Source organism: Tubulanus polymorphus, chromosome 1 (assembly GCF_964204645.1).
Source record: "Tubulanus polymorphus chromosome 1, tnTubPoly1.2, whole genome shotgun sequence".
Taxonomy (NCBI): Eukaryota; Metazoa; Nemertea; class Palaeonemertea; order Tubulaniformes; family Tubulanidae; genus Tubulanus; species Tubulanus polymorphus.
This window is the reverse complement of record NC_134025.1, coordinates 13,912,294-13,937,960: the sequence shown is the minus strand read 5'-3', so window position 1 is coordinate 13,937,960 and position 25,667 is coordinate 13,912,294. Positions and strand designations below refer to the sequence as shown.

General features: G+C 37.0%; 1 protein-coding gene across 2 annotated transcripts in view; it reads left to right on the top strand.

The window, feature by feature from the left end:
• The window catches only part of LOC141915408 (ubiquinone biosynthesis monooxygenase COQ6, mitochondrial-like), a 143,425-nt gene that overhangs the window by 50,654 nt on the left and 67,104 nt on the right, over positions 1-25,667 (top strand). For both annotated transcript variants that reach the window (XM_074806927.1, XM_074806925.1), the window contains exons 5-6: positions 12,450-12,557; positions 25,561-25,623. In XM_074806927.1, the coding sequence (XP_074663028.1) occupies positions 12,450-12,557; positions 25,561-25,623 (171 nt within the window). The remainder of the gene's footprint in view (positions 1-12,449; positions 12,558-25,560; positions 25,624-25,667) is intronic.

Below are 25,667 nucleotides of genomic sequence, written 5' to 3'. Positions count from 1 at the left end.
AGTCATTGATCGAGATTTCTTATGCTTTAACAACAACAAGTGACAACTTCAATCCGAATTCTGCCGCCGTAAGTTCTAAAAGATGTATGGACGTTGCAATCAGTGGAGCTACCTTACTTTTTCTATGCCACGATAGGACACAACACTTAACCAGTATTATACGCACATGGAGTGTAGTAAATAGTAAACGGCACCATATGCCTCTTGTGAGGCATCAACTCACGTGTGCAACTCCATACAGTTAACAAAGTAGTCCTGGTCTAAGCGTAAGCACCTAGGAACGTTCACCAATGCCAGATTATGCAATTTATCCAACCAGTTTTTTGCCTTTCGTACTAACGCACAATCTAATTTATCGTCCCAGTCATAACCTGCTTCACAAATTTCTTGTAGGATCTTTGCACTTACAATGACCAGCGCGAGAAGTTTGTGTTCAAATATTGTAGCAACTTTACTACGAAACTATCTTTCCTAACAGAATCTGCTCAAGCACTGCAGTCGCGTTGGAAAGTTATTTTTTCTAGCTACCATTTCAGCGTTTTCCCATGATTTCGATAATTACTTATATAACTCAACACTAGTCTGGTTGTCTAAAACTGAGTCCATGCTGTCATCCGTATACATGTATTTTAAGACTGTTTCGGCTGCGGTCATATATTTATGAGAATATTTATGCGCATTTTCCTAGGGGACAAACTGAGCTGGAAATGGTGACGCGCTGACAGCAGATGTTGGGTTCTCTGTCATTATCGATGTCACACCAGAGAAAACGGAAATATCGACTTGACTATCTTGTGGTACTACTCCAACATACAGCGAACATTTCAGCTATGTTTCGAACGAGCGTGACAAGGAATCTACGAAAATGTAGTAAAACAGATGACTCATTCTGCAAGTTTGGACTCCGCATTACCGTTTCATTTAACGAAATGCCTTCGTGTTTGGCTGCTGCATCGAACATAATGCATGGGTCGCACATCCGCAAAAATGAGGAAATACCACAATTTTTCTGCACTCAATTCGGATACGGGCTTTTCAGTACTTTTCAATCGGTCAAACACCATTTTGTAATTGTCTGCCAAAATTGCTGCGTCCTGTTTCCACGGTATTGCAACTTGATAGTGTCAGTCAACGTATTTTGATGATTCTTTCGATCACTGATGCTAGCTTATCTTGCTGGCTTATCGGCTTCACAAGTCTCGATTTCCTAGAATATTCAAATTGAGTCATTGAAATTTTTGTGTGCGACATAAGTACGTACGTATACATGAGAAATATCTACGTGTCTGACGATTTTGCTTTCTTAAAGTCCGACCAAGTGGTGTTAATCACGCAACTGGTTCACCAGGCTTACCAATCATCTCTTTCAACAACAAGTCAAGTTGGCATAATCTAATCCAATTAACACGTCGACTATGGGACTAAATGCTTTGTAATATAACCTCCACTGGCATTGTTTCAAATGACTCTATATTACCGTTTAACGCACTGATATCGACTATGAAATCATGCCACTAAGTACTAATTCAGACGCGACATCAGAATCGATGTATGTTTTCATGATTCTGTCGTCTACCATAGCATTGACCATTTCTTTGTTCGATGCCATCCCTGGAAACCACTGCTAGTTTCATGATGCTGTTGATAGATGGCATCACTTGATTGATACTGATTACATTTCCATGAATCGAGGCATGGTGACATTGGTTTAGCATCTAGAACACTTCAAGTTGCCCTGGGACGCATGCTTATAGTTGCTGAAGACAGGTGATAATAGAAAAAACCTAGGTAAGCCATGGGCTATCCATAAAAGTTGTCGACAAAAGCCAAAATTTTACCCTCCTGCTCCTCTCCCTATGTCCGCATTTTGAAGCATTATCATATTGTTCAGGAGAAAATGACAAATTTGGGTATCAACCTTGAAGGGCCTTATATGTCAATAATTTGTAACAAGATACCCTATTACTAGAATAAACTAATACAAGTCACAAAATCTAAAAATGTTATACAGTTGTAAATTCAGTTTATGCATTATTAGTTTCAATATTTTCTATAGAATATGCCTAGTCTGGACATAATTAAATAAGTCAATGAGTCAATTTGTTTGGGGGCTTGACCATTCGACCAGCACGCGTGACCAGGAGTCGGCAGTGGCTCGGTTAGGACAGATGACGGCACAGACTGAAGAGCAGGTATTTTGTCTGTCTTTGACGAGACCAACGGTGACAGACTTCTGCTTGGAGCTTCGCGGACTCCATGTGGTTTAAATCGCAACTGCTGTCTATTACATCGCAAAAGCGTGCCATGGGGTGTTTGTTACTCAAATGTTCTTGCAAACATTTCACAACAGTGGCTGGTTTCCACGCTCTGTCACCATGTTGTGTTGGTTGTACATGTACTATATGTCTTCAGGTTGAAGGTGTTTTAACTCCTTCTGGTTAGCGTTCAACCTAGCGGCCGTTTCTATTCTCATGTGTTCTTTCTTACGGATTTGCCCTGCAAGAGAGGACGCATTTGTTTTGAATAATTCGGCCGTGGTGGATATTTGAGTCTTAGTGCAGCATCCAAAGAGTATCTGCTTTTCCAAAGAGTGGCTGCTGTTCAACCCTTCAGACAGAGTATTCTGCAAATTAAGAAGACCGATATAGGGATCTTCATTACACAGAACCGACTTACGCATTAATCGTTTAGCTTGTTTTATGGCAGCTTCTGAAACCCCATCAGCTTCCCAGACTGGAGAACTCATGTGAGAATCCCCAACTCTTCCAAAAAGCTCTGAATTCTGAGGAAGTATATTGCAGGCCACCATCACTCACAAATGTGTCTGGTATTCTGTGACATGCAAAGTGATGCTTGATTTTAGCGATAACAGATTTGGCATCGGTCGACGGGAGATAATCAGGTTCAAAGAAGTTACTTAAGTAATCGGACGTCACAAGGTAATGCCAAATTTTTGTAGGTGAAAAGGTCCGATCCGACCTTTTGCCACAGCCTGCATTGAACGACATGCATATCCAACCGTTCGGTCAGAGCGCATGTAGAACACGATTCGTAGAACTGACTTCTGTAGACATACGTGGCCATTATATCAACTCCCTAACACGATGAAGACAGGTGTTGATGCCTAGGTGTCCGGCGTGTAGACGATCTTTCAACTCAGTGCACATGCTTTTTGGGATTACGACCCTTTCGCTGGGTAACACTATTCCCTCTTGGACGGTGTATTCATCGCGACAGGCCAACCCTTGATAATGGACTGTTTTAGAGAAGTAAGGGTCTCAGGCCATCCCAAAATAATTGTCTGTTTGCCGTAACACCGACTCAAGTTTACAGGATGAGTCGGTAGGTAGGTAGAAGTATTTTTTTGACGACTTATAAAACGTTACCATTATGAAACCTTAACAATGATAACCATTCAGCGTCATTTTACAAACGACAACCGTAAATCGATGTGCAAAACGTCACAGGTTTATGTGTACACATACAAGCTATTTGGCAAAATATTATTGATAAATATTTATATCGCATTGAATATCATGAGAAGACGTATTGTAATAGTAAAGGATGTATGATTATATCAGGAGCGGCAGGGATAAATAGAAATGATAAGTAAATCGGATTATTCGGTTAAATGGCGGATGTATACACGATTTGGAAGTCTGATATAAAAGTCAGACCCTGACATGGGGATGCTAGTGGAATGACGAAGCTATCTACGATCTGAGTTGGGCCGGCGTGAATTTCATATGTGGCTACAAGCGGTCTATGTGTAAACATATAATTTCAATATTCAAATGTTTTAGAAAATATGTTCGATATTAGACGTATGCAGGTTTCATGAGATTAGCAATTTATCATAGCATAGCTGTCATATACGGCTCCGCCTCCACTGATGGCATGTGTATAAGGTGACAATTAAATTCAATACTTTATTGATCCTTATTACATTGAAATTCCGGGATAAAATTCCAAAAATCAATACATTTACAAATTTTAAAATAAGAAAATACAAGACACACGGGTAATTCATACAGAATAACATGAATAAGTTATTTAAATGACAATGTCTACTTCAACCCAGACTCAAGTCTAGGATATCAAGTGACAGCCAGACCGGGCCCCAGGACCGGGCTGGCTGGCTACACGATATGCTCATGATGAAGCAGACATCAGAAGAGCTCTTTTTTCAACCATGGAGGCAATGAAGTTGCAGACCAGCTTAGAGGCAAAAGTGAATCGAAGTCACAAGTTGACAATTTTTTTTTTTATTAGACCAGTCGAAGACTGTATCATCTACCCAATCGCCAAATCTCATAATTCCAGAAATTTCTTAAAACTTCGATATCAAATTTGCAATTCCACATTAGCTTATACCAGAAATTCTACAATTTTTTGCAGGCCTCAAATAATTTATTGAAGTTAAGTTTCTTGTTGATAATTTTTAGGGCAAAAAATTCACCACCTTTTTTATATGGAAACAATATCAAAAATAGAATTTATTTCAATGAATCCCAAAAAAAGTTTTCACTCGGTACCTTAGAAGTTGGGTAGGTCGGGTTACAGCAAAGAGATCATTATTTTGGGATGGCCTCATCCAGCACAGTAGCATGCCTCATCTTTTGCAAACAGTCTGGCTTGAGGGGTGAAAAGTTAATCAGTTCACTATCGGGTTTCTCCGAGAGCGGGCATCTGAGTTCCAGGCTTATACATAACTGAGAATTGACATTTCTGATAACAGAGCAGCAAGGCCTGTTGTTTCAGAGCCTTGTGAAGCGGTTTATCTACGATCGCAACCGGTGGCTTGTGATCGGTCACAATATTAATATCATGTCCATAAGTATAATGATAAAATTTTCGCTTACGCCACAGGACGATCATCTTGTATCAACACAGATCCAATCCTGTTCAAGTTCAAGTTTATTTTCCATATATATATGGTTAACAAATTACAAAGTATACATTATATAAATATATATATATATATATATGGCAGGATGCATGGAAGCCATTATAAGCTGTAAACCCGAGAGTCCCATGCACACTGACAACAATACAAAGCAAGTACAAGTGTTATGGTTGAGATGAAATGGAATGGGGCGGATGAAGAGAGAAATAGCCTGCCTAAAATTTGATTCCACAAATAGAACATTTTTATCAATGTTTAAAGCGACAATGAATTGGAGAATTATCATTTAAGAGAACGATTATTTAATTTCAATTGATTTCAATAAGAGGAAATTGTGATTTTCTTAAATCTATTTATCAGTGTTTTGATGCTTGGAGAACTTCTCAAGGTGTCTGTGCTGTTTTGCCATATCATTGGTACATTTTTCATAAAGGATCTATTATATAAACTTGTGTTATGTAAGCCTATTCTGGGATGGTTTCTTTGGCAGGTGTTATAATTATGAGTAAATGAATTTCTATTAAATATATCTAGGACCGGTGCCGGTAGTTTGGATTTGCAGAGGTTATATGCAGTTTTTAACATTTCAAGATTGATTAGATCATATAGCTTAAATATATTTAATGACTTGAATGCCGGGGACGATGGTGAGCAAATATCTGAATTTTTGATCAAACGTACTCCTCTTTTTTGAAGGATGAATATTTTGTCCAGAGTAGATTTGGTAATTAGAGGAGCCCATAAGTTTAGGCAATATGTTAGGTGGCTTTGGATATAACTGAAGTATAGGATTCTTTTGGTCCAGGTTGGAACAAAATTTTTAAGTGTTTTAATCATGTATAGATTTTTATTGATTTTGTTAATTACGGTATGGGCATGTTCTTCAAAGGACAAATTTTCACTTATATTAAGACCAAGCAGATTGAAATTTTTTACATTTTTTACGGACTGATTGCCAAATTTCAGATTGATTTCATTATGATTAACTTTAAATGAATAAGGCTTAAATAACATATATGCTGTTTTAGTAAGGTTAAGGGTAAGCTTATTGGCTTTAAACCAATCTATAACAACATTTAGGTCATTTTTCATATTAGAAACTAGAACTTTAAGATTTTTATTAATAACAAATAGTGTACTGTCGTCCGCAAAGAGAACAGCTTTACAACTTTTTAAATTTAGGGTCAAGTCGTTGGTATAAATGATAAAAAGCAGAGGCCCTAGTATTGAGCCCTGTGGTATTCCATACTCAACGCTTCTCAACTCTGAATTATGATTTTTATATTGCACAAACATATTTCAATCTGTAAGATAGCTTTTAAACCAATCTAAAGCTATTCCACGAACGCCATAATAATTTAATTTTTTGATAAGAATATTAATATCGAGTGAGTCGAAAGCTTTAGAAAGATCTAAATATACACTTAGCATAAAGTTCTTTGTATCAATACTATTAATAGCATGACTCAAAAATTCAGTCAAAGCATGACTGGTTGAGTGATTGGCTCTAAATCCGTATTGGCTTTTATAGAGTAAGTTATTTTTATTGACAAAGTTGTAGAGTCTTTTATGTATGATCTTTTCCAGTAATTTAGATAAAACTGGTAGGAGGGATATCGGTCTATAATTATTGATGTCTTTTTTGTCTTTAGCTTTAAAAATAGGCACAACTTTAGCGGTTTTCATATTTGTAGGGAAGTGACCTTCACTCATCGACTTGTTGGATACAATTGTTAAAGGCATAGAAATCTCATGGGCAATTGATTTTATTAGTATGTTATTCAAATTATCATGACCACAGCTAGTTTTGTAAGGTAGACTATTTATGAAAGTTTGAACTTCTTTTTGGTCCGTAGGAAAAAGAAATATTGAGTTATTGTTAGATCGCTTTAAGTATACATCATAATTATTGGTAGGGTTCTTTATTTTTGAGGCAAATGACTTTCCAACTGTACTGAAAAAGTCATTGAAAGAGTTACATATTTCTACAGGATCACTCATTACTTTTCCTTTAATTATGAAATTACTAGAAGTTACACATGTTTTATCATTTTGCTTACCTATGACTGTTTTCAAAAAACTCCACAGCTTTCTTGCATTATTTTCAAATGATAAAATTTTGTCAGCGTAGTAGGTTTTCTTGGCCCTACGCTTTATATAATTTAAGTTGTTCCGATAATTTAAGTAGTTTACATATCGTGGGTGAGTTTTCTCAAGTCTTTTATTTCGAGGATACACGATTCAAACTGTCTTTCTTTAAAAATTGATAGATCACCTCGAATTTTAAAATCGATTTCATCATTTATATAGATTGCAACTCCTCCTCGAATTAGATTGGTGCGGTGCCTTTCTACAAAATTATATCCCGGTATATTATAAAGATCAAAATTTACATCGTTTAGAAATGTCTCGCATAACATTATTACATCTATTTCATAATTGCATTGTCGGCAGCTTTTGATTACATTTTCTAGTTCATCTAGTTTAGACGGTAAATTATGAATATTCAAATGAAGTACATTAAGACTACCTATACAGTCAAATTGCCCAAGCTCTGATGATTCAACATAAGGACACAATTTTTCAAACATTTGAAAATCATCAATTAACCTTGAAAAATCAAATTCTTTATCATTATAAATTTTCTCCAATCTTGTCGACATATCCATGTTACCTAGACACATATTTATCAAAAAGGTCTAAGCTGGCTAGTACTCCAATGAAAGGATGAGGAAATGATAACATGATGGATGGATAAACATTTAATGACATTTCTAAGTTTATGTTGGGGTACTCAACAACCTAAATATTTTAAATCTTGAGTTGGATATCATATTGTTATGGAATGCAGGAGTTCTAGTAGGGGTTAATTTTCTGGGAATTCACGGCGATAAAATGTATAGAAAATTGTTCACAGATAAGATATTGCATTTTACGAAAACATTTCAAGATTAAGCCCGTTTGATTTTGGCAGGATCGTCCACAATTCTTTTTATCATGGAACTATGTACAAACATAATAAGTGTAGTGTAGAAGCCATTTACAACATATGCAATATATGTAATGCATGGATTTCGGGTTGACTGGGAATCCATACACTATACACATACACACACACACACATGTACATATACATACACATACATATACATGTATATGTATGCATATACACATACACGCACATGCACATATATACATATATATACGCATACACATACATATAAATGTATACGAAGCTATTCATAAAAAATATATATACGAGTACATTCTGAATTGAGCGAGTACTTTATGTTAATCAATTGGATGAAAACTTGCTTTTGTATATGATCATGGGATTTTCAAGCCAAGTGGAGATCATAAAGTATGTTTGCTACAAGTTACAAAGCAATAATGCACAACTGATATAGTATACTATAATACAGTGAGGAAATGTCAACTTAGCGGAACATGTAGTTACCATATCTATCTAAATAGTACAATAGCCCAACAAAGAACTGGATAATTTCAACCCAAATTCAGGATCAAAAATTTTCAGTTTGTGCTTTTCTTCCGTGACTTTATCGATACCATAGACAAAACCATTTTGAGTCCAAACTTTCGTAAATTTATCACTGTCCGATGCTCTCATTTTACATTTGTACACTTCGGGGCACAAGTCCTCACAAAGAAATAATTCTTTACCCTTCAAATGTTTTCTGTTAGCATGGATATCGTTTCTAAGTTCCCGATCATTGAATCTGACGATTATCCCATCTGGGGTATTATCGCTGGACTGTTTGTTTTTCCTGGGTACTCGATGAGCAATCTCAATATCGATCTTTTTAACCTTTCACACATAATTGGATGCATCATCTTCGAGTATCAATTCTTTACTAGGGTCAAACATGGCTAACACAGGCGCTTCGGATATCAATCAAGCAAAATAACTTTTAAGTATTCACCAAATATCCTATTTTGACCCATTGTATAACCTAATACTTACAAAAGATGACCCATCGAATTGATTTTTAGCCCACTTGGGACTTTATTCCCAGTAGGCTATTGCGTTCACTTTCTTCCATCGTCCGTCCATCTATCAAAGCATTCTTTTGTCATTTCATCAGTCCGTCCATCTGTAGGCGGAATCCAGTTATTTTGGGAAGCTTTTAAGACATTTCAATGTAATGTATTGATATTTGGGTTACACATGTATCTACCCTAGACACATCTTCAGACACAAAACTGGCCCTGTCTGAAGATGGCTGACTGGCAGCCATTGTTCGCCAAAATCAGCACACATTTTTACACATTTTTTAACTTTTGAGGGAAATTTTGAAGATTCTTAGTTAAATTACCTTGATATTTTGTACATATTTGAATTCCCCAAGGGTTCATCAGCATAAGAAAAATTGAGTCGAGCGGACTCAAGATGGCCATCCTATGACCCTTTTAGTGCCCAAAAATGTTAATTTTGGCCAGAATTCTGAGTCCTGTAACTTGCTACTGGTTTGCCATTTCTCATTGCAATTTGTGATGGGTATTCTTTGAAAGGGATCTTTTATACCTGAGACAGGTTTTTTTGATCAGCCAATTACGATGCAATTGGCAGCCATCTTGGTGTCATCAGTACTCATTCGAAGGTGGGAAAAGTTTTTCACATTATATTGATACCTAAGCATGAGTCAAGAAGAAAACACAATAATCATGTATGATGCGAGTAAAATCCCACAATAAAAGAATTAGATGATAAAATATTTATTAAAACATATAAGAAATATTTCGGGTGGTTACTACCACCCTTCCTCAGTCTAGAATGACTTGCCAAATACAGTATTAATACATGAAATATGAAATAGGACACTAATCGCTGCACATTACGTTATGGGGACTAGAGCACTGACATAACTTGAAAGCAGTTTACCATTGATTCATCATGTATGATGGATAAACGCGAGGAGTGCCACGATAGATAAAGCCAAAAACTTGAATAAGAGTATATTTGCGCAATGTATGCAATCTTCAATTAATAAGAATCTGTCTAGTATTATTCAAAGGTTTCCAGACTCCAAAGACATTCTTTCGAAATTTCAATCACGTCTACCCTCCCTACCTTATATCTATGGGCTTCCTAAAATCCATAAGAAAGATGTTCCGCTGCACCCCATTGTATATAATTGTAATTCTCCTTCTTATCGTTTATCCAAATTTCTGGCTAAACAATTATCCCAGGTTCTTGGTTCTTGTCTACTCATTTACGACACAACCAAGATTTATTAGAATGGCTAGAATGCAGTATTCCTGGTAACGATAGATTCTGTCACGATTCTCACGTGAATTTGTTTATTGTGAGTTGTGGTCAATCATGTGATTATTTTTTGGCGGGAAATTGAACCAATGATATAAATGCATTCTGAGTGATATTGTAAAACCAGTTTTATCATGTGATTTGTTGTTCGTGATTTTTGAGTTTATAAATAAGTTCAGTTCTCTGTCCGGATTCGTAGCGTTCGGGTCTTTCCTTTTTCCCTGTTGAAGTACAGTCTTGACAGATTCATTTCGTTTGATGCTAGTTCTCTTTTCACTAATGTTCCTCTTAGGACTACCCTGGATTTTCTGAAACCTAACCTTCTGTCATTGGATTTTAAATTTTACTTTCCTACTTATTGCATTATCGAATTAATTGAAGTTTGCACCCAGAACTCCTTTTCAGTTTTGATTATTATCATTTCGAACAGGTTTTTGGCATGGCTATGGGGCATCCGCTTAGTCCCATTCTAGCGAACCTATTCCTCGAACACGTTGAAACCGAATTACTACCTCTTTACACGGATACTCCCCCTAAACTTTGGTTATGTTACGTTGATGATATTCTTGCCCTTATACCTTGTGACTTTGATATTGATCTATTTCTTACATTTATCAATTCTTTTTATCCCTCCTTGAACTTTTTATTTGAATTGGAAGTTGATGGGAAAATACCATTTCTAGATGTTTGTATTCACAATTGTTTGTCTTGTTTGAAATTTTCAGTTTATAGGAAACCTACCCACTCTGGATCATACTTGCATTATTTTTCCTTCACTGCCTATAACGTTAAACTTAGTGTTGCTCAAGGCTTATTTCTTCCTGCTTTTAGGATTTTTGACCCCCTTTTTTGGATGATGAAATAACCCAGATCAAGACTTCTCTCAATAAATTAGCCTACCCCGATGACATTTTGAATAAAGCTCTCTTGAGAGCCTGTTGTTCACATTTTTGTAATTCTCAAGGGACCCGCACACGTTAACAACCTATTATTGTACCTTTTGTTCCTTTCCTGGAAAAATGTAAAACTCCCCTGCATCTCTTAACAAAGAACTTATTTTTACTTATTACAACAAACTCTGTCATAATCTTACCCATAACTCCCCCAAAACTGAACCCCTGAACATTGGTATATATAAAATTCCCTGTTAAGTTTGTAATAAAATATATATTGGTGAAACTGGGAGCGACTTGAACAAGCGCATCCGTGAGAATAGGAATGATATTAAGAATTTTAAGCCTGAAAGTGGTGTTGCCAATCATGTATACGAAACCAGCCAAAATTTTGATTTTGAAAATGCCTCCATAATTTTCCCCTGTTCAGAAAAAACTAAACAACACATTAATCGGCTCTGATCATCGAACACTCGGGAAATTTTTTTAATGTTAATAACGGTTTCTCCCCCACAACACTTTGATCTCCAAATTTGTTGCTTCTCTTGTACCCCCGTTATATTAGTTACATGCAGCACATGCATCACTGTAGTCTTGTGACACTGCATGTACCTCAAATGATTTCTTCCTGAAAAATTAATGACATTATTTAGAAAAGGTATTGATAAAGAAAAAAAAGGAATTTGATAGGCCTAGAGGGTGTTCAACAACACTTTTAATTACTTGAAATAAGCTGTGCCATAACTTCAGTCCTCTCTTCTTAGCAGTTCTACAATATTTGTACGACATCATTTTCAGTTTTTCATCATAGAGTAACCAGCTGTATGTTTCTAACCATTTTTTGAGTACTTTTATATAGTGCTGTAGTTGTTGTCAAGAGATCCTGCTGGAGCCTGCTGCTGACCATCACAAGAAGCATTGCCCTTTGAAGGGACTCCTGTTAGGGGTATTATACCATTTCCATGACCCTGAGTCTGACTCTGACCTGCTTCATCTTGAGGACTTAAACTTGAATTGGTAGTTGACAATTGTGCAGTGTCACATCCAGAGGTTTTGAAAAATTTAGAAATTTGTGAGTGATGTTGATTTACAGTATTTTGAGGACTTAGGTGTCTAGTTTATCTTAAGCTATTGGTTTCGTGCAGTATATGAAAAAAGTGTCTGGCTGGATTCGGTGGCTTGAGTGCTAATTCGTTAAATTAGAAAATTGAGGTCATTGGTCTTCATTGTTGGAAAAACTACAGTTGGTGCTGCAGTTGTCTTGATTAATAATGTAATGATAAAGTGAAATTTTCAATCCCTGTTTTAGTTTTGTTATTGGCTATTTGCTATTGCTTTTTACATGGATATTGTTTTTCGGTTACAGATCGGAGCAGATGGGTTTCGTTCGCTTGCTAAAGATTCTGCCAAAATACAATCGGTAAAATGGGAATATGATCAGACAGGAATTGTGGCTGTTTTACACTTATCTGAGGCAAGTACAGGCTACCAAGAACTTATATAACAATTTTTCCTAGCTTCAACCTTGTACTTCGATGGTTTGGTTCAAATTAGTCACTAGCTAATTGCATTAAAAACAATATTTTATCGTGGATTGGAACTGTAGCAATAATTCACTGAATGATGTATTTTCTTTCTTTCTATACTATGTTTTGACATTGAAGTGAATTTCGTCGCGGCAATATAAGAACCTGCAAAAAATCTGCAAATGGCCGCAGTGATATGAAATCAAAATATAAAATCAAAGATTGCTTCCAACGCGTCTGTTTTGTACTGATTGAAATAAGAATAGAATTAGAATAGATACGTAAGAATATAGAACAAAGCAGTAATTATGAGTTTTTGCACAGCTACCTCTCCGAAATGCGAGTAAAGGACATCGGTTGGCCTAGCTTAGTAGGACTAGAATGGACTGGCAGTTGATCTCAAAGATTGATTTTAATTAACACTATATTTGAATATTGCAAAAATCAACGAATCAACAATGATACTGTGGAGTCCAAATAAACCATTGTTTTTAGCCCACTTGGTTGCGTCCGTCCATTCATCTGTTTGTCTGTCTGCAGACAGAATCCAGTTATTTTGGGAAGTTTTGTAATGTCTTGATATTTGGCTTATACATGCCATAGAGGCATACATCATGAAGATGCAACTTCGATGGTCTGGGCATCTGGTGCATATGGACAACAGCTGCATTCCAGTTCTAGGCCAGTTCTAATATGCCTGTTCTAGGGCCAGCTAAGGAAAGGTCAAAGAAATGTAGGCCAACCATGCCTCCGCTACAGAGACTCCCTAAACCGCCAAATGAGGTCCTGCTAGCATCCAGACCTGGGAGCAATTGACATACTGGCCTGGTCAGATTTTAGATGGCTGACTGGTAGCCATTGTTGTTCCCCGAAAATAGCGCTTGTAACACATTTTTGTAGTTTTCAAGGGAAGTTTTGAAGACGCTTAAATCAATGATCGTGATTTTTTATATATATTTGTATACCCAAAGGGCCCATGGGCATGAGAAAAATTGGATTGATCGAACGCAAGATGGCTGTCCTGTGACCTCTTTTTGTGGCAAAAAATGTCAATTTTGGCCTAAATTCTGAAAATGGATCAAAAGTCGTAGTAAAAAAAGCGCAGACTCTTCTCATTTTCATAGTAACTTCAAATTGTAACTTCTTTCACGTAAAACATTAGATACAGCTGAAAATGACACAAAATAATGTTGCAATTATTTCCTACAACATAGCGTCGCCGGATTTCTGATGAATTTGCCCAAAAAGTTATTCTATCGCATTTTTCTCGTTAGTTATGTGGTAGATGAGAGGGGGTTAAATTGTTTGTTTTGAACTCATTCAATAGTTAACCCATATAACAGTACAAAATGTTATCATTTTCAATAAACACTGAACTTGAATAAATATCTGAGTTTGAAAAATAAATAACAGGTGCGTGAATTTCAGAGCGCTCACTGACTATTAGCTATGCGTGTGACGTCATTGGGTCGACAATGAATACACAGTACACTATAAACACGTTAGTCAGTATAAGTTTTATTGGTTTCTAACATACTCATATTCTATACAATATCAATAAAAACATTCTATAAAAACATTTTCATCATGTTTGTTATTATTTATATATAATCAAGAAATGAATCAATTGTTTACCTTTGATCGGTGCAGTAGCGAGGTATCCGACAACAAGTTATAACACTACCAATATGAGCTTTTAACAGTATCAGTAGAGTCTTCTAAGAGACACAAACTGCATACTCAAAAAGCAGGTCATGTAAGATATTCAGGGATAACTAAGACTTGGGGTACCATAATGAAAGTTCTACTAGTTAATCTCTTAGCTGTGGGGTACCTCAAGGTTCAATTTTAGGTTTGCTCATTTTCACTGTACATGAAACCATTGGGTGATCTTATCAGTTCTTTTAATCTATCTTATCATATGTATGCAGATGATGACCAACTATATAAAGTGGTCCGCCCTGATATTGCTGAGATCTCTAAGTGGTTACAGGTTTTGAGTGATGCTGTGTCTGGTACGAGTGGATGGTAAATAAGCTACTATTAAATCAGCCAACACAGTTTATGCTACTTGCATCCGATCTGGTAAAGAAAAAGCTGCCCATCAATATATCACTTACAATAAGTAATCACGCTCTCTACCCTTCCAAGAGTGTAGCCAACTTCAGTGTCATTTTTGATGATTCTTTTTCATTGGGTGAACAAGTTAAGAGTGTGTGTAAGAAAGCAAACTTCCATCTATATTGCCTTAGTAAGATACGACATCTTTTGGATTTTGAAACCTGTAAAACTGCAGTCAATTTGCTAGTCATTTCGAGAATTGATTATGCTAATTCTCTTTTAACTGGATAACCTGTCTCATTACTTAATAAACTGCAGTTAGTCCAAAATAACGCTGCAAGACTTATCACTACGAAGCGTGGTGAACATATAACTCCGATTTTAAAACAACTCCACTGGCTTCCAGTTCATAAACGCATTGATTTTAGATTTTATTAATGACATACAAATGTCTAAATAATATAGCACCTGAATATTTGTCTGAACTTTTAACTCCATACATTCCACGCCGTCAACTACGCTCAAGCTTGGATAGGTCAATCCTCTGTAAACCAGTTCCTCGGAGGAACACTGATTGGCTCTAAATCTTTTAGTTATGCGAGTCCTACTTAATGGAATTCATTGCCAAAATCTATTCGTGATAGCGAGTCACCGTCAATTTTTAAAAAGAGGCTAAAAACTCACTTTTTTAATGAAACTTATCATTGAAATGTTGTAATAGCTCTGTATCGTTTTATCGTTTTATATCTTAATCTTATTACTTATCCTGTTTTATGTAAAGCGTTACGAGTCTGTAATGAGAATAACGCTATATAAAAATAAACATTATTATTATTATTATTATAAATATCTAAATGTAGAAAGGAGTTCACGCTGATGAATACAGCGTATAGACTGTATTTTATTATCATCAGCACCATCTACATGGGTATGTAAAAATTCCCTCAAATTTACACTTTTCAATCGTTTATCTTTCAGTAATCCATCACTCATTACAGCAAAAATTTCTCAATAATGATTATTATGTATTTATGTAACATAACCTATCGTTAAAAACGAAAACTATTTAAGCGCTACTTGATCTTTAATATCATCAGCACCATCTACACGGGTATGTAAAAATTCCCTCAAATTTACACTTTTTAATCGTTTATCTTTCAGTAATCCATCACTCATTACAGCAAAAATTTCTCAATAATGATTATCATGTATTTATGTAACATAACCTATCGTTAAAAACGAAAACTAAGCGGTACTTGATCTTTAAGCAATCGCGTAGTGATTTGTCTGCATTGACATTGGCAGTAAAGAATGGGGATTGGCCTCTTTTGAATAGAAAAAACATATAATTTATGTACCCCCCGGTATATAAATATCACAAGCAATGAGATTAATTGGGATTAATTCTCAGCGGCAGAATACATATTTCTATAGCAGTGGAATGGTAGGCCTACTCATGACGGAAACCCGCGTAGGTAACTTATGTGATCCCGCAGGAGCGCCTTTACTAAAGTTAAAACCATTTCATAAGGAAACGAAACATCAAACGGTAAATGGTACCACCCAGCCATGATACGATATTACCCATAAAGATAGATTATTCTATTCAATTTTGCTAGAATAGTTTAGTAGAGGAAAATATCATTGTTAAGTACGCGGAAAACAACCATGTTGTATCATCAATCCATCAATCAGTTGACTAAAAGTTGTAAAATTCAATCGGTTCGGCTATATTCTAAGATTTCACTTTACGATGCCCTGTCCGCCTCCTGCGCACTCACGAGGAGGTAGCAGCCCCTTACGCACTCTGCAGATAGATCGCTTTGTAATGCGCACCGGAAAAATAACTTTAATCATCTTTTCCATGCGTTGAACACAACAAGTGATTGAATTTACATGTTTGTCATAAGTAGTTTTTCGGAATTTAATCGATCGGCCTCGGTAGCTCAGCGAGATAAGGCATGATGCTGATGCATCCACTATGGTGCTGAGTGACTAGTGGGTTCGAGTCTAGCTGGCTGCTTACAGTGTGCAGGCAACATTTCAAAGGCCGTCCCGTGTGAAGTTAAATGGACAATTTAATATGATAGTCTTGGGAAACCAAGATCTTAACGATGTAAAGCCAAACAAGCAAACAATCATCAGCCAGCCTAAGTGACACAGCTGGTATCGCTCTTTGCGCATAGTGTTTATTTATTTTCGTCTAACAACGATCACTTAGGGCTATTTCTCTTGATCATTTGAACACCTCAGTTTGGTCATAATACGACCAGTGAAACAGTGCAGTCAAAATAAACCATTGTTTTCATATCTATTTTACGATGCAACATTGATCAAATTATTTGTGGTAACAAATGCAGAACTCATAGATGTGGTCTCACCCGACGCACTGCCTTGGTTACAGACCCGATACACAAGTCACTGTGGGGTCTTGAATTCCATCCTTGTCCCTTCGGTTGAGCCGAGAAGTAACTTTTTAACGACCAGTTTTTCTAGTTTTCATGACTTTTTATTTATTCTTTACACTTCCGGTTCTGGCAAGTGAGCATTCACAGATTTTTTCCTATAGATGGCAGCAGTAGCCAAGGTTACAATACAGAGTGTTTCATAACAAATGTCACACCAAAAATTGAACACAAATAAACAAACATATCGATGCCACTGCAATCAATCAATGACGTCGTTAATAATACTGATCAATAATGAAAAATATATTCGCACTTCGCGACACTCCCACCAAGGAGAGCAAATAGTAATCTCACCTAATTTTATGATTAGAATTAGTAACTATTAATACTGGTTTATGCAATTCCAATTAGAGAATACTAACTAATCAATAATAATAATACACATACACACACTTTAACTCCTTACAAAACATAACTCCTACATTAATTTTCCTAACACACGTCACAGTGTTTTTTCTTTTTAAATGAAAATAATCAATCTTTTACTTTACGTTCATTTTATGAGTTTCCATTATAATACCCTAAAATTACTTTACACCCTTAACGGTATTTAAACAGCAACGGAGTAAATATAGTTCTTTTCACAGTCACCAAGAAAAAATGTAGGCTCTTTAATACGCACGCAGTTCATACCGTTATAATCCACCAACGCCGCACAAATAACAGTCAGTTTTTTTTTTGTTTTAACTATATTCACCACTGATCCAGTCCGTGACTAGTTGAATGACGTATTACTTCACTTTGCGGAAATCATACGGAATTTATCTACGCACGAAGCTGCTTTATTATATATAACTGTGAGCTAAAAAGCTCACAACTGACCATAGCACTAGCAGCAAAGATTTTCGAATCTTTAAGCACAATCAAAACAGAATAGCATGAATGATCCCGCTGGATCTTCGTCGTTAATCCATCCTTTGATTTTATCCCGAGCTGCTCGAGCAGCTGAACGTTTTGGACGATCCGGGAATATCATGCTTTTTTCCTGTGGTACAGGTACATTAGACGCATTCGGAGGATCCGGGTATATGTTGTCTCGTTTCGCTACAGCTACATCTGACCCCATTGGTAAGGACGATGGACATTCCAGGGGGTATAGATGTCCAATAGATCTTTTTAACATGTTGCCAGTGGACAATCTGACAGTAGCTGATCTCGTTTCCCCATCAGCTGATCTCATCACGGCCGACACAACTGCTAACTTCCAGCACCCTCGAGGCATCTTGTCCTCTTTAACTAGAACAGCATCACCGACACTTGGCCTACTCTTACTTCTTATTCGGGGTGACCGGATTTTCGTTTGGTATCTTTCACGCAAACTCTGGAGATAGCTTGTCTGCCATATTTTCCAAAATTCATCCACGTAGCTAAGACCACGTTTCCAGCATTTTACAAGATCTCTTGCCTCTTTTTGTTCATCATAATCTTCATCATCATCAACCAAATCAAAATTTATGTCCGGAACTCCCACATTTGTTTTCATTGACATGAAAGAGTTCGGACTCAATATTTCACCCGAGTTGATGTCTTCACCAACATAGACTAATGGACGGCTATTGACTACCGCCTCGACTTCTTTAGTCACTGTCAACATTTGATTAAGTTGTAACAGTCGTTTGCCCACTGCCCTTTTTAGAGCTCTCTTCACCACACCTACCATGGAGCTAATTCTGTGATATATCTCCAGGATATACCATTGTTTGACGCATAATTTATGACATCATTATTGGTCATCAAAGATCTCCATACTAGTTGTAGAACACGATCTCCTAGTTTTAACTGGGACGCATTGTCTGATAGAATTTCTTCTGGTTTCCCTCGTATAGCAACAAATCTTCTTACAGCTAGGAGGAATTCCTGAGTTGTCATGTTCATCACTACTTCTAGATGTACAGCTCTGACTGATAAGCATGTAAATAGACATAACCATATCTTCTTCACCTCACTACCCTCCTTCACATTAAAATGACCCATGTAATCGAGACCAACGTAGGTGAACGGTAGAGATCTCATCAGTCTGTTTGCCGGTAGTGGAGGCATCGATGGTAATTCATACGGTCCGCCTTCTAACAAACGACATACATTACAATCGTTCAGTACTCTTCTAACCACATCTCGGCCTCGAGGAATCCAGTATTCTTTTCTGACTTCAGCAAGTGTCTGAGCAGTACCAGAATGTAGTTGTTTGCAATGACCGTGATACACCACAAGATTAGTGTAATGGTTCTTAGTAGGCAGTAACTTAGGTTGACCTCCGGGCAACTTCAAGTTAGAAAAACGTCCATAGCATCTCAAAATTCCATTTTTGTCCAACTGTAGACCCAAATCGGTTTTCAACTTATTTTCAAATTTTTCTTTACTGCATTGATGACTTCAGGGAATGCAGATTTCTGGATAAACTTATCCCATCTCAGTTTGGCTTCTTCAATCAAATGTATGTTCAAACATTCTTCACCGACATGTTCTTTTTTCATCATCTTAAACAGTTTCAGAATCCATGCTGTTACTCTGAGTAACTTTATAAAGGAGGAGAATTTCTTCATATTCACTTCACATGGACCAATAAACTCAACGCTCAGGAGAGGGGTGCCCTCCCCAGCCACCAATTCTCCTTCTATTTCTTTAGTAAGAATCATTTCTTGCTCATGTACTTCATCGGCAGATTTATTCCATACCGGCCATTTATTTTCTTTCATAACAAATTCTGGACCATTCCACCAGATTTTTCTATTCATTTCTTCAACAGTGCATGGTCGAGTCGCAATATCTGCTGGATTTGATGCGCTTTCGACATAGTGCCACTGTACAGCTTGGTGTTTTCTAATTTCTTTCAGACGATTTTCGATGAAGACAGGCTGTTTCTTCCTCGACTTGATCCAATTCAACACACACTGTGAATCCGTCCACAAATGAGTTTCATCTATTAGGGTTGGTAGTTCGTTCGTCACATAATTTAAACATCTCACGCCAATCAGCACAGCCATTAGTTCCATTCTTGGTATGGTACAACCTTTTTTCGGAGCTAACCTCGATTTGGCAAATATCAGATTGACTTTCTGTTCAGTAAAACTCTCAACCTTCAGGTATACAAGTGTTGAATAAGCTCTATCTGACGCATCACAGAAACATAACAGTAGGTACCTCAATGGATCTTTAACTCCCATATATTTGGGTACCCTCACAGTAGAAATCAAGTCTAATTGCCTTTCAATCCTCATCCACACAGATCTCTGTTCTTCAGTCAAATCATCATCCCAACCTTTTTCTTTCAACCATAACTCTTGAATCAACAATTTTCCTCCAAGAATCACTGGGGAAAATAGTCCAAGCGGCTCAAAATGAGATGACAATCTCATCAATATTTGACGTTTGGTATTTACAATATTTCTTTCTTTCATTTCTTTTTTCATGGATGGGATACTGAGTTCATCTCGTTTTCTATCCCATGTTACACCAAGGACCTTCGTAACCACATCATTCTGTTCATGATCCTCCTTGAGTACGTTCTTCATAAATTCACTATCATTTGATGCATAACATCTCAGATTCATTCCCATCTGATTAAAACTTTTCTTCGATTCTTCGTAGAATGTCTCTTTTCCACTGTCGATACTAACAACCATGTTGTCGACATACATATTTTTTCGCATTTTTTCTGCTACAGCACTATTCTCAGTTCGTAAGTGATGATCAATTACAGCTGATAATAGGAATGGGCTTGAAATAACACCGAATGGTACTCTACAGAAGCGGTATGTCTGTATGTTTTCTGCTACACATGGTCCATCCACATCTTTCAGCCAAAGGAATCTTGTCACGTCACGCTGACTTTCATGCAGTGAGATTTGTACGAAGGCTTTTTCAACATCAGCCACAATTGCCACTTTATGAATCCTAAATCTCATCAGTAGACCACATAAGTCAGACAGTAACACAGGACCGCGGTACAGACATTCATTTAAACTCTTGTTCTCTCTTATCCTCTTACACGACGCATCAAAAACGACTCGCACTTTAGTTGTCGTTTTCTGAGGTGTCATCACCGCATGATGTGGGATGTAGTGTATTTGGTTGTCTGTTGGTTTATCTTCAACCTTTTCGATGATATTCTTTTTTTCCTGATCTTCAAATATGGCTTGATATTGAGTCAGAAAATCTTTTGATGCACTCAGTTTCTTCATCAGTGATTTTAGTCTGTAGAAGGCAATATCCTTATTCTCTGGTAAATTCAACCATGAGTCTTCGATCCATGGCCACCGAACCATGTAACGACCATCTTCAAAACTTATGGAGGCTTGAAATTTTTCTAACGCCTTGTCGTCACTAGATATCTTTATTTCTTCAGTTATACCAATTGCATCCAAGTCCCACAATCTTTCCACATGAGGGTTGGTGGCTGCCAATGCCATATCAGCCTTGGTATAAGAATGGAGGTTCGCAACCTCCTCCTCAGCATATGTCAAGATTAGCATACCAGGGTTTTGTTTCACATCTATCGCACTTTCACTTACTGATCTTCCTGACAATAACCACCCCAATTTAGATTCAACCAAGAACAAGTTTTCTTCTACCTGTATCTTCCTCTGTTGTACCAGGTTCAAATAATAATCGTTACCAACCAACAAATCTACTTCAAATGTTTTTTGAGTCTTTGGTAAAGTATCAGCCAGTGACATCTCTTGGTCTGACAATATGACTTCTATTCTCTCTATGGTCTCAGGTCGAACGGGATTTTGATGAAGTTTACCCGTTATCATGGGTATTATGGTAATATGTAACGTCATCAAGCTACCATCATTCAGTCTAATTTGCAAATATGATAACTTCCCATTGAGATATTTTGGTGTATTCGACCCAAACGTGTTGACAGGAATGTATTCTATTGCATACCAAGACAGCTTCAAACTTTTTGCTTTCAAGCTAGACATATACGTCCGATAGCTTCCAGTGTCGAATACTAGTCGACCATCAACTTTGTTTTTGGTTACCGGATTCATCATGGATACCGTGGCTGTCTGCATACATACAAGTGGTCTGCCTACACCTGTAGCTACCATACTGAAATTCATTGTCAACATCCCGGATTCAGCTTCAGCTCCCCGTAGACTTGAACTCTGACTCGATTCAGCTACGCTACCACTAGCTGACGTAAACAAATTCGGACAAATGCTACGATGATGGTCTTTCCTCATACCACAGTGTGCGCATAACCGGTTTACCATACATCTATCTTTTCTGTGACCCTTTTTCAGGCAAATATGGCAAACAGCCTTCAATTTCTTCTTCCGACCTTCAATTGTTGAAAATTTCGTGCACTCATCCGACCAATGGGAGTCAGTACAATAGAAACAGCGTGGAGAGTAACCACCGATGGCACCTGAGGCAGCTAACGTAGCCGACGGTGTATGTTGTCTTTTCTGATAATTGGTGAACTTGAAATTCGATCTCTGGTATTGGTGCTCATTGGGTTTAACCCTGCCAGTTGAACCATCATTCTGGTTCCTCTCCGCAACTTCTCGTGCCGAGATATAATTATCGAGTGATTCTCGAAGTGACTTCACCGTCCACTTTTCGTCTTTTTCTTTCTGGATTTCAATTGTTACCAAACATGCTTTGGGTAATTTGGACATGATAATCGATACGAAGACACTTTGATTAACGTCTTGTTTTAAGACCTCTAATGACCGTAAATGTCTCTCAATATTGTCAAGAAGTTGACGTATTTTTGCCGTTTGATTTGTTGACACTGGTAACTCGATGAGATTTACATAGTGCGCATTTATTAGCACTTGGGTATCCCCAAATCTTTCACAAAGCAGTTTAACTGCCACTTCATAATTGGCATTGGAGATCGTCAGACCAGCAATAGCATCTAGGGCTTCTCCAGTCAACAAACTTTTCAAGTATGTCATCTTCTCCACATCGGATAAGTTTTCATTTTTATGTATCGATGTCTCAAAATGATCCCAAAATTCTTGATACTGCATGATATCGCCCGAAAATTTAGCAATACTCAATTTGGGCAGACTGACAGATGTACTTTTTTCTTTACTAGTTGACGCCTTCTTCATACCAGTACTGTCTTCTGCTACCGTCAATTGAGCCATGGCTTCCGTTGCCATAGCAATTATATCAGTGTCTTCCTCGTCGAAAGACGCCATAACTTTTTCTTCCTTCTTTCTTTCAGTATCCTCAACGATTGAATCAACAGACTCTGCCAATTCATCCAGGGCTCTTTCAAATTTTGAAAGATAATTTCCTATTAATATTTTGAGTGTGGCAACTTTTTTCCGTAGCTCACTCACGTCATCCTTTTTTGCTTCAGCTTCAGCCAACAACGACCTCTTTTTTTCAACCTCTTTTTTTATGAGGTTCATATACCTTTTCCGACTACCTTTCTTAGAAGAGACAGACATCTTTCTTTCTTTTTTCCTTTTTTTTTTTCTTTATTTTTTTTATTTTTTTTTTTTTTACCTCTACACTTTCACAGTGGGACGGGAGGATGTTGTACAGACCAACTCGAAAAAACTCACCACGTGCACGTGTTCATTTTTCCCTCTCGATTTCTTCAAAATCTGGTGTTCAATTTCTCTAACACCACTATCAATACTTAGTTCCCGTGTTTCGGCACCATAATTATGTCTTGAATTCCATCCTTGTCCCTTCGGTTGAGCCGAGAAGTAACTTTTTAACGACCAGTTTTTCTAGTTTTCATGACTTTTTATTTATTCTTTACACTTCCGGTTCTGGCAAGTGAGCATTCACAGATTTTTTCCTATAGATGGCAGCAGTAGCCAAGGTTACAATACAGAGTGTTTCATAACAAATGTCACACCAAAAATTGAACACAAATAAACAAACATATCGATGCCACTGCAATCAATCAATGACGTCGTTAATAATACTGATCAATAATAAAAAATATATTCGCACTTCGCGACAGCTGTCAAAGTTGATTAATTGCCTCCGTAGGTTCTCCATTTTCTCGCTGGGAAGTTTCGTTAATTTGATGGGTGACGACAGTAATAAATTATCACATAGGCCTACCAAGTACCAGTAAAGAAATCATGCTTCTGGTGCCTTCTCCGACAAAGCTTATCCCTGTGGAAAAACCTGGTTACTAAAATGAAGAAATTCCGTGTCTTTGAAAAGTTGCGCAAATCCCAGATTCCGCTTTATGACAACATCACTACATAATGCATCGTATCATTGATTGACAACACCAAGAACTAATGGCTGTAATGATAAGATTTTATAAACAGTTTTTGTTTTCAAAGAAATTGGGCAGATCTTTCCCTATTCCAAAGCATTCCATATGGATGGGAAAAGAGTACAGGTAATAGCTATGTCAATCACGAAAAAAAATTCGTCCTTACTTCAGCATTTGCTACCTTGTCAAACAAGGAACTGCAGTTCTAACGGGATTTTTGCATGGTTTCTAATGACTTCCGACTTCAATGATTTTTTTTCAAATCCATCCTTTATTGCATGGGTAGACATATTTTCACGCATTGTAGAACCAACCGATTTAGGAAAGCTTGTGTACCGGAGATTCTGTACGCAGAAACCGGAAAGCTACTCCAGTGTTTTATTGCTATTTGTAAAAAAATTATTCTTTATTAACGATTACCAACTTCAACGGCTTATTCTTGTATCAATCCGATGTTTTATTGACCCATGAATCACATCACACTCGAAGGCGCGCAATGAAAATACCGGAATCAACCTGGATTTAAACTGGAAACCACAGATGCTCAGTCAAGCACTGTAACCATTACGCTATCAGTAATAACCAGCTTAATTGATGATGAAGCATTATATTTATAGGCACTGTAAAGTAATCAGACCGGGTACAGAAATTTAAACTGGTTTTAGGGTACGTCGTACTTTTCAAAGAATTGAAATCAACGCATTCAGAGTGCTACAATTCTCACAAAGTTGAGAAGAGCATGTATTATCAATAAGTTGACGAATCTGAGAGAGGATACATTCTTTGTTAGGAAATTGATGATGATAACAGAATTACAAGAGGGTTTTCTGTGAAACAACAGAAAATCCTATTAAAACAAATTCAGTGTTTTTGCTGACAAATGTGTAATGATTTGATATTTTTGATGCATTTGCACTTTTTGCAACAAGTTTGGTCAAAACAAATTGACTTCATACTTCCGGTTTTACCCATGGCAATCAGAGCAAGAGTTCAAATGGTACCATACTAGTTTCAATACGGGATGTACACGTTGATATCTACCATTGTAAATTTTAGTTTGAGTAAATTATATAAGCCAATTTTATGCAACGTGGGAATATAATGTATTGGCAGAACAGCTAGTAATTAATGGCTATGCAATTCTGTTTAGCATTAGGGCTAGAGCTTTAATCACACAATTCAGTTAACAGATTACTCCCCGTTTTTTTTCAGCCAATAGAAAATAATGTAGCATGGCAAAGATTCCTTCCAACTGGACCTATAGCAATGTTACCAGTGAGTATGTGATGAATTGCCTTAACCCTGATGCATGTTTCCAT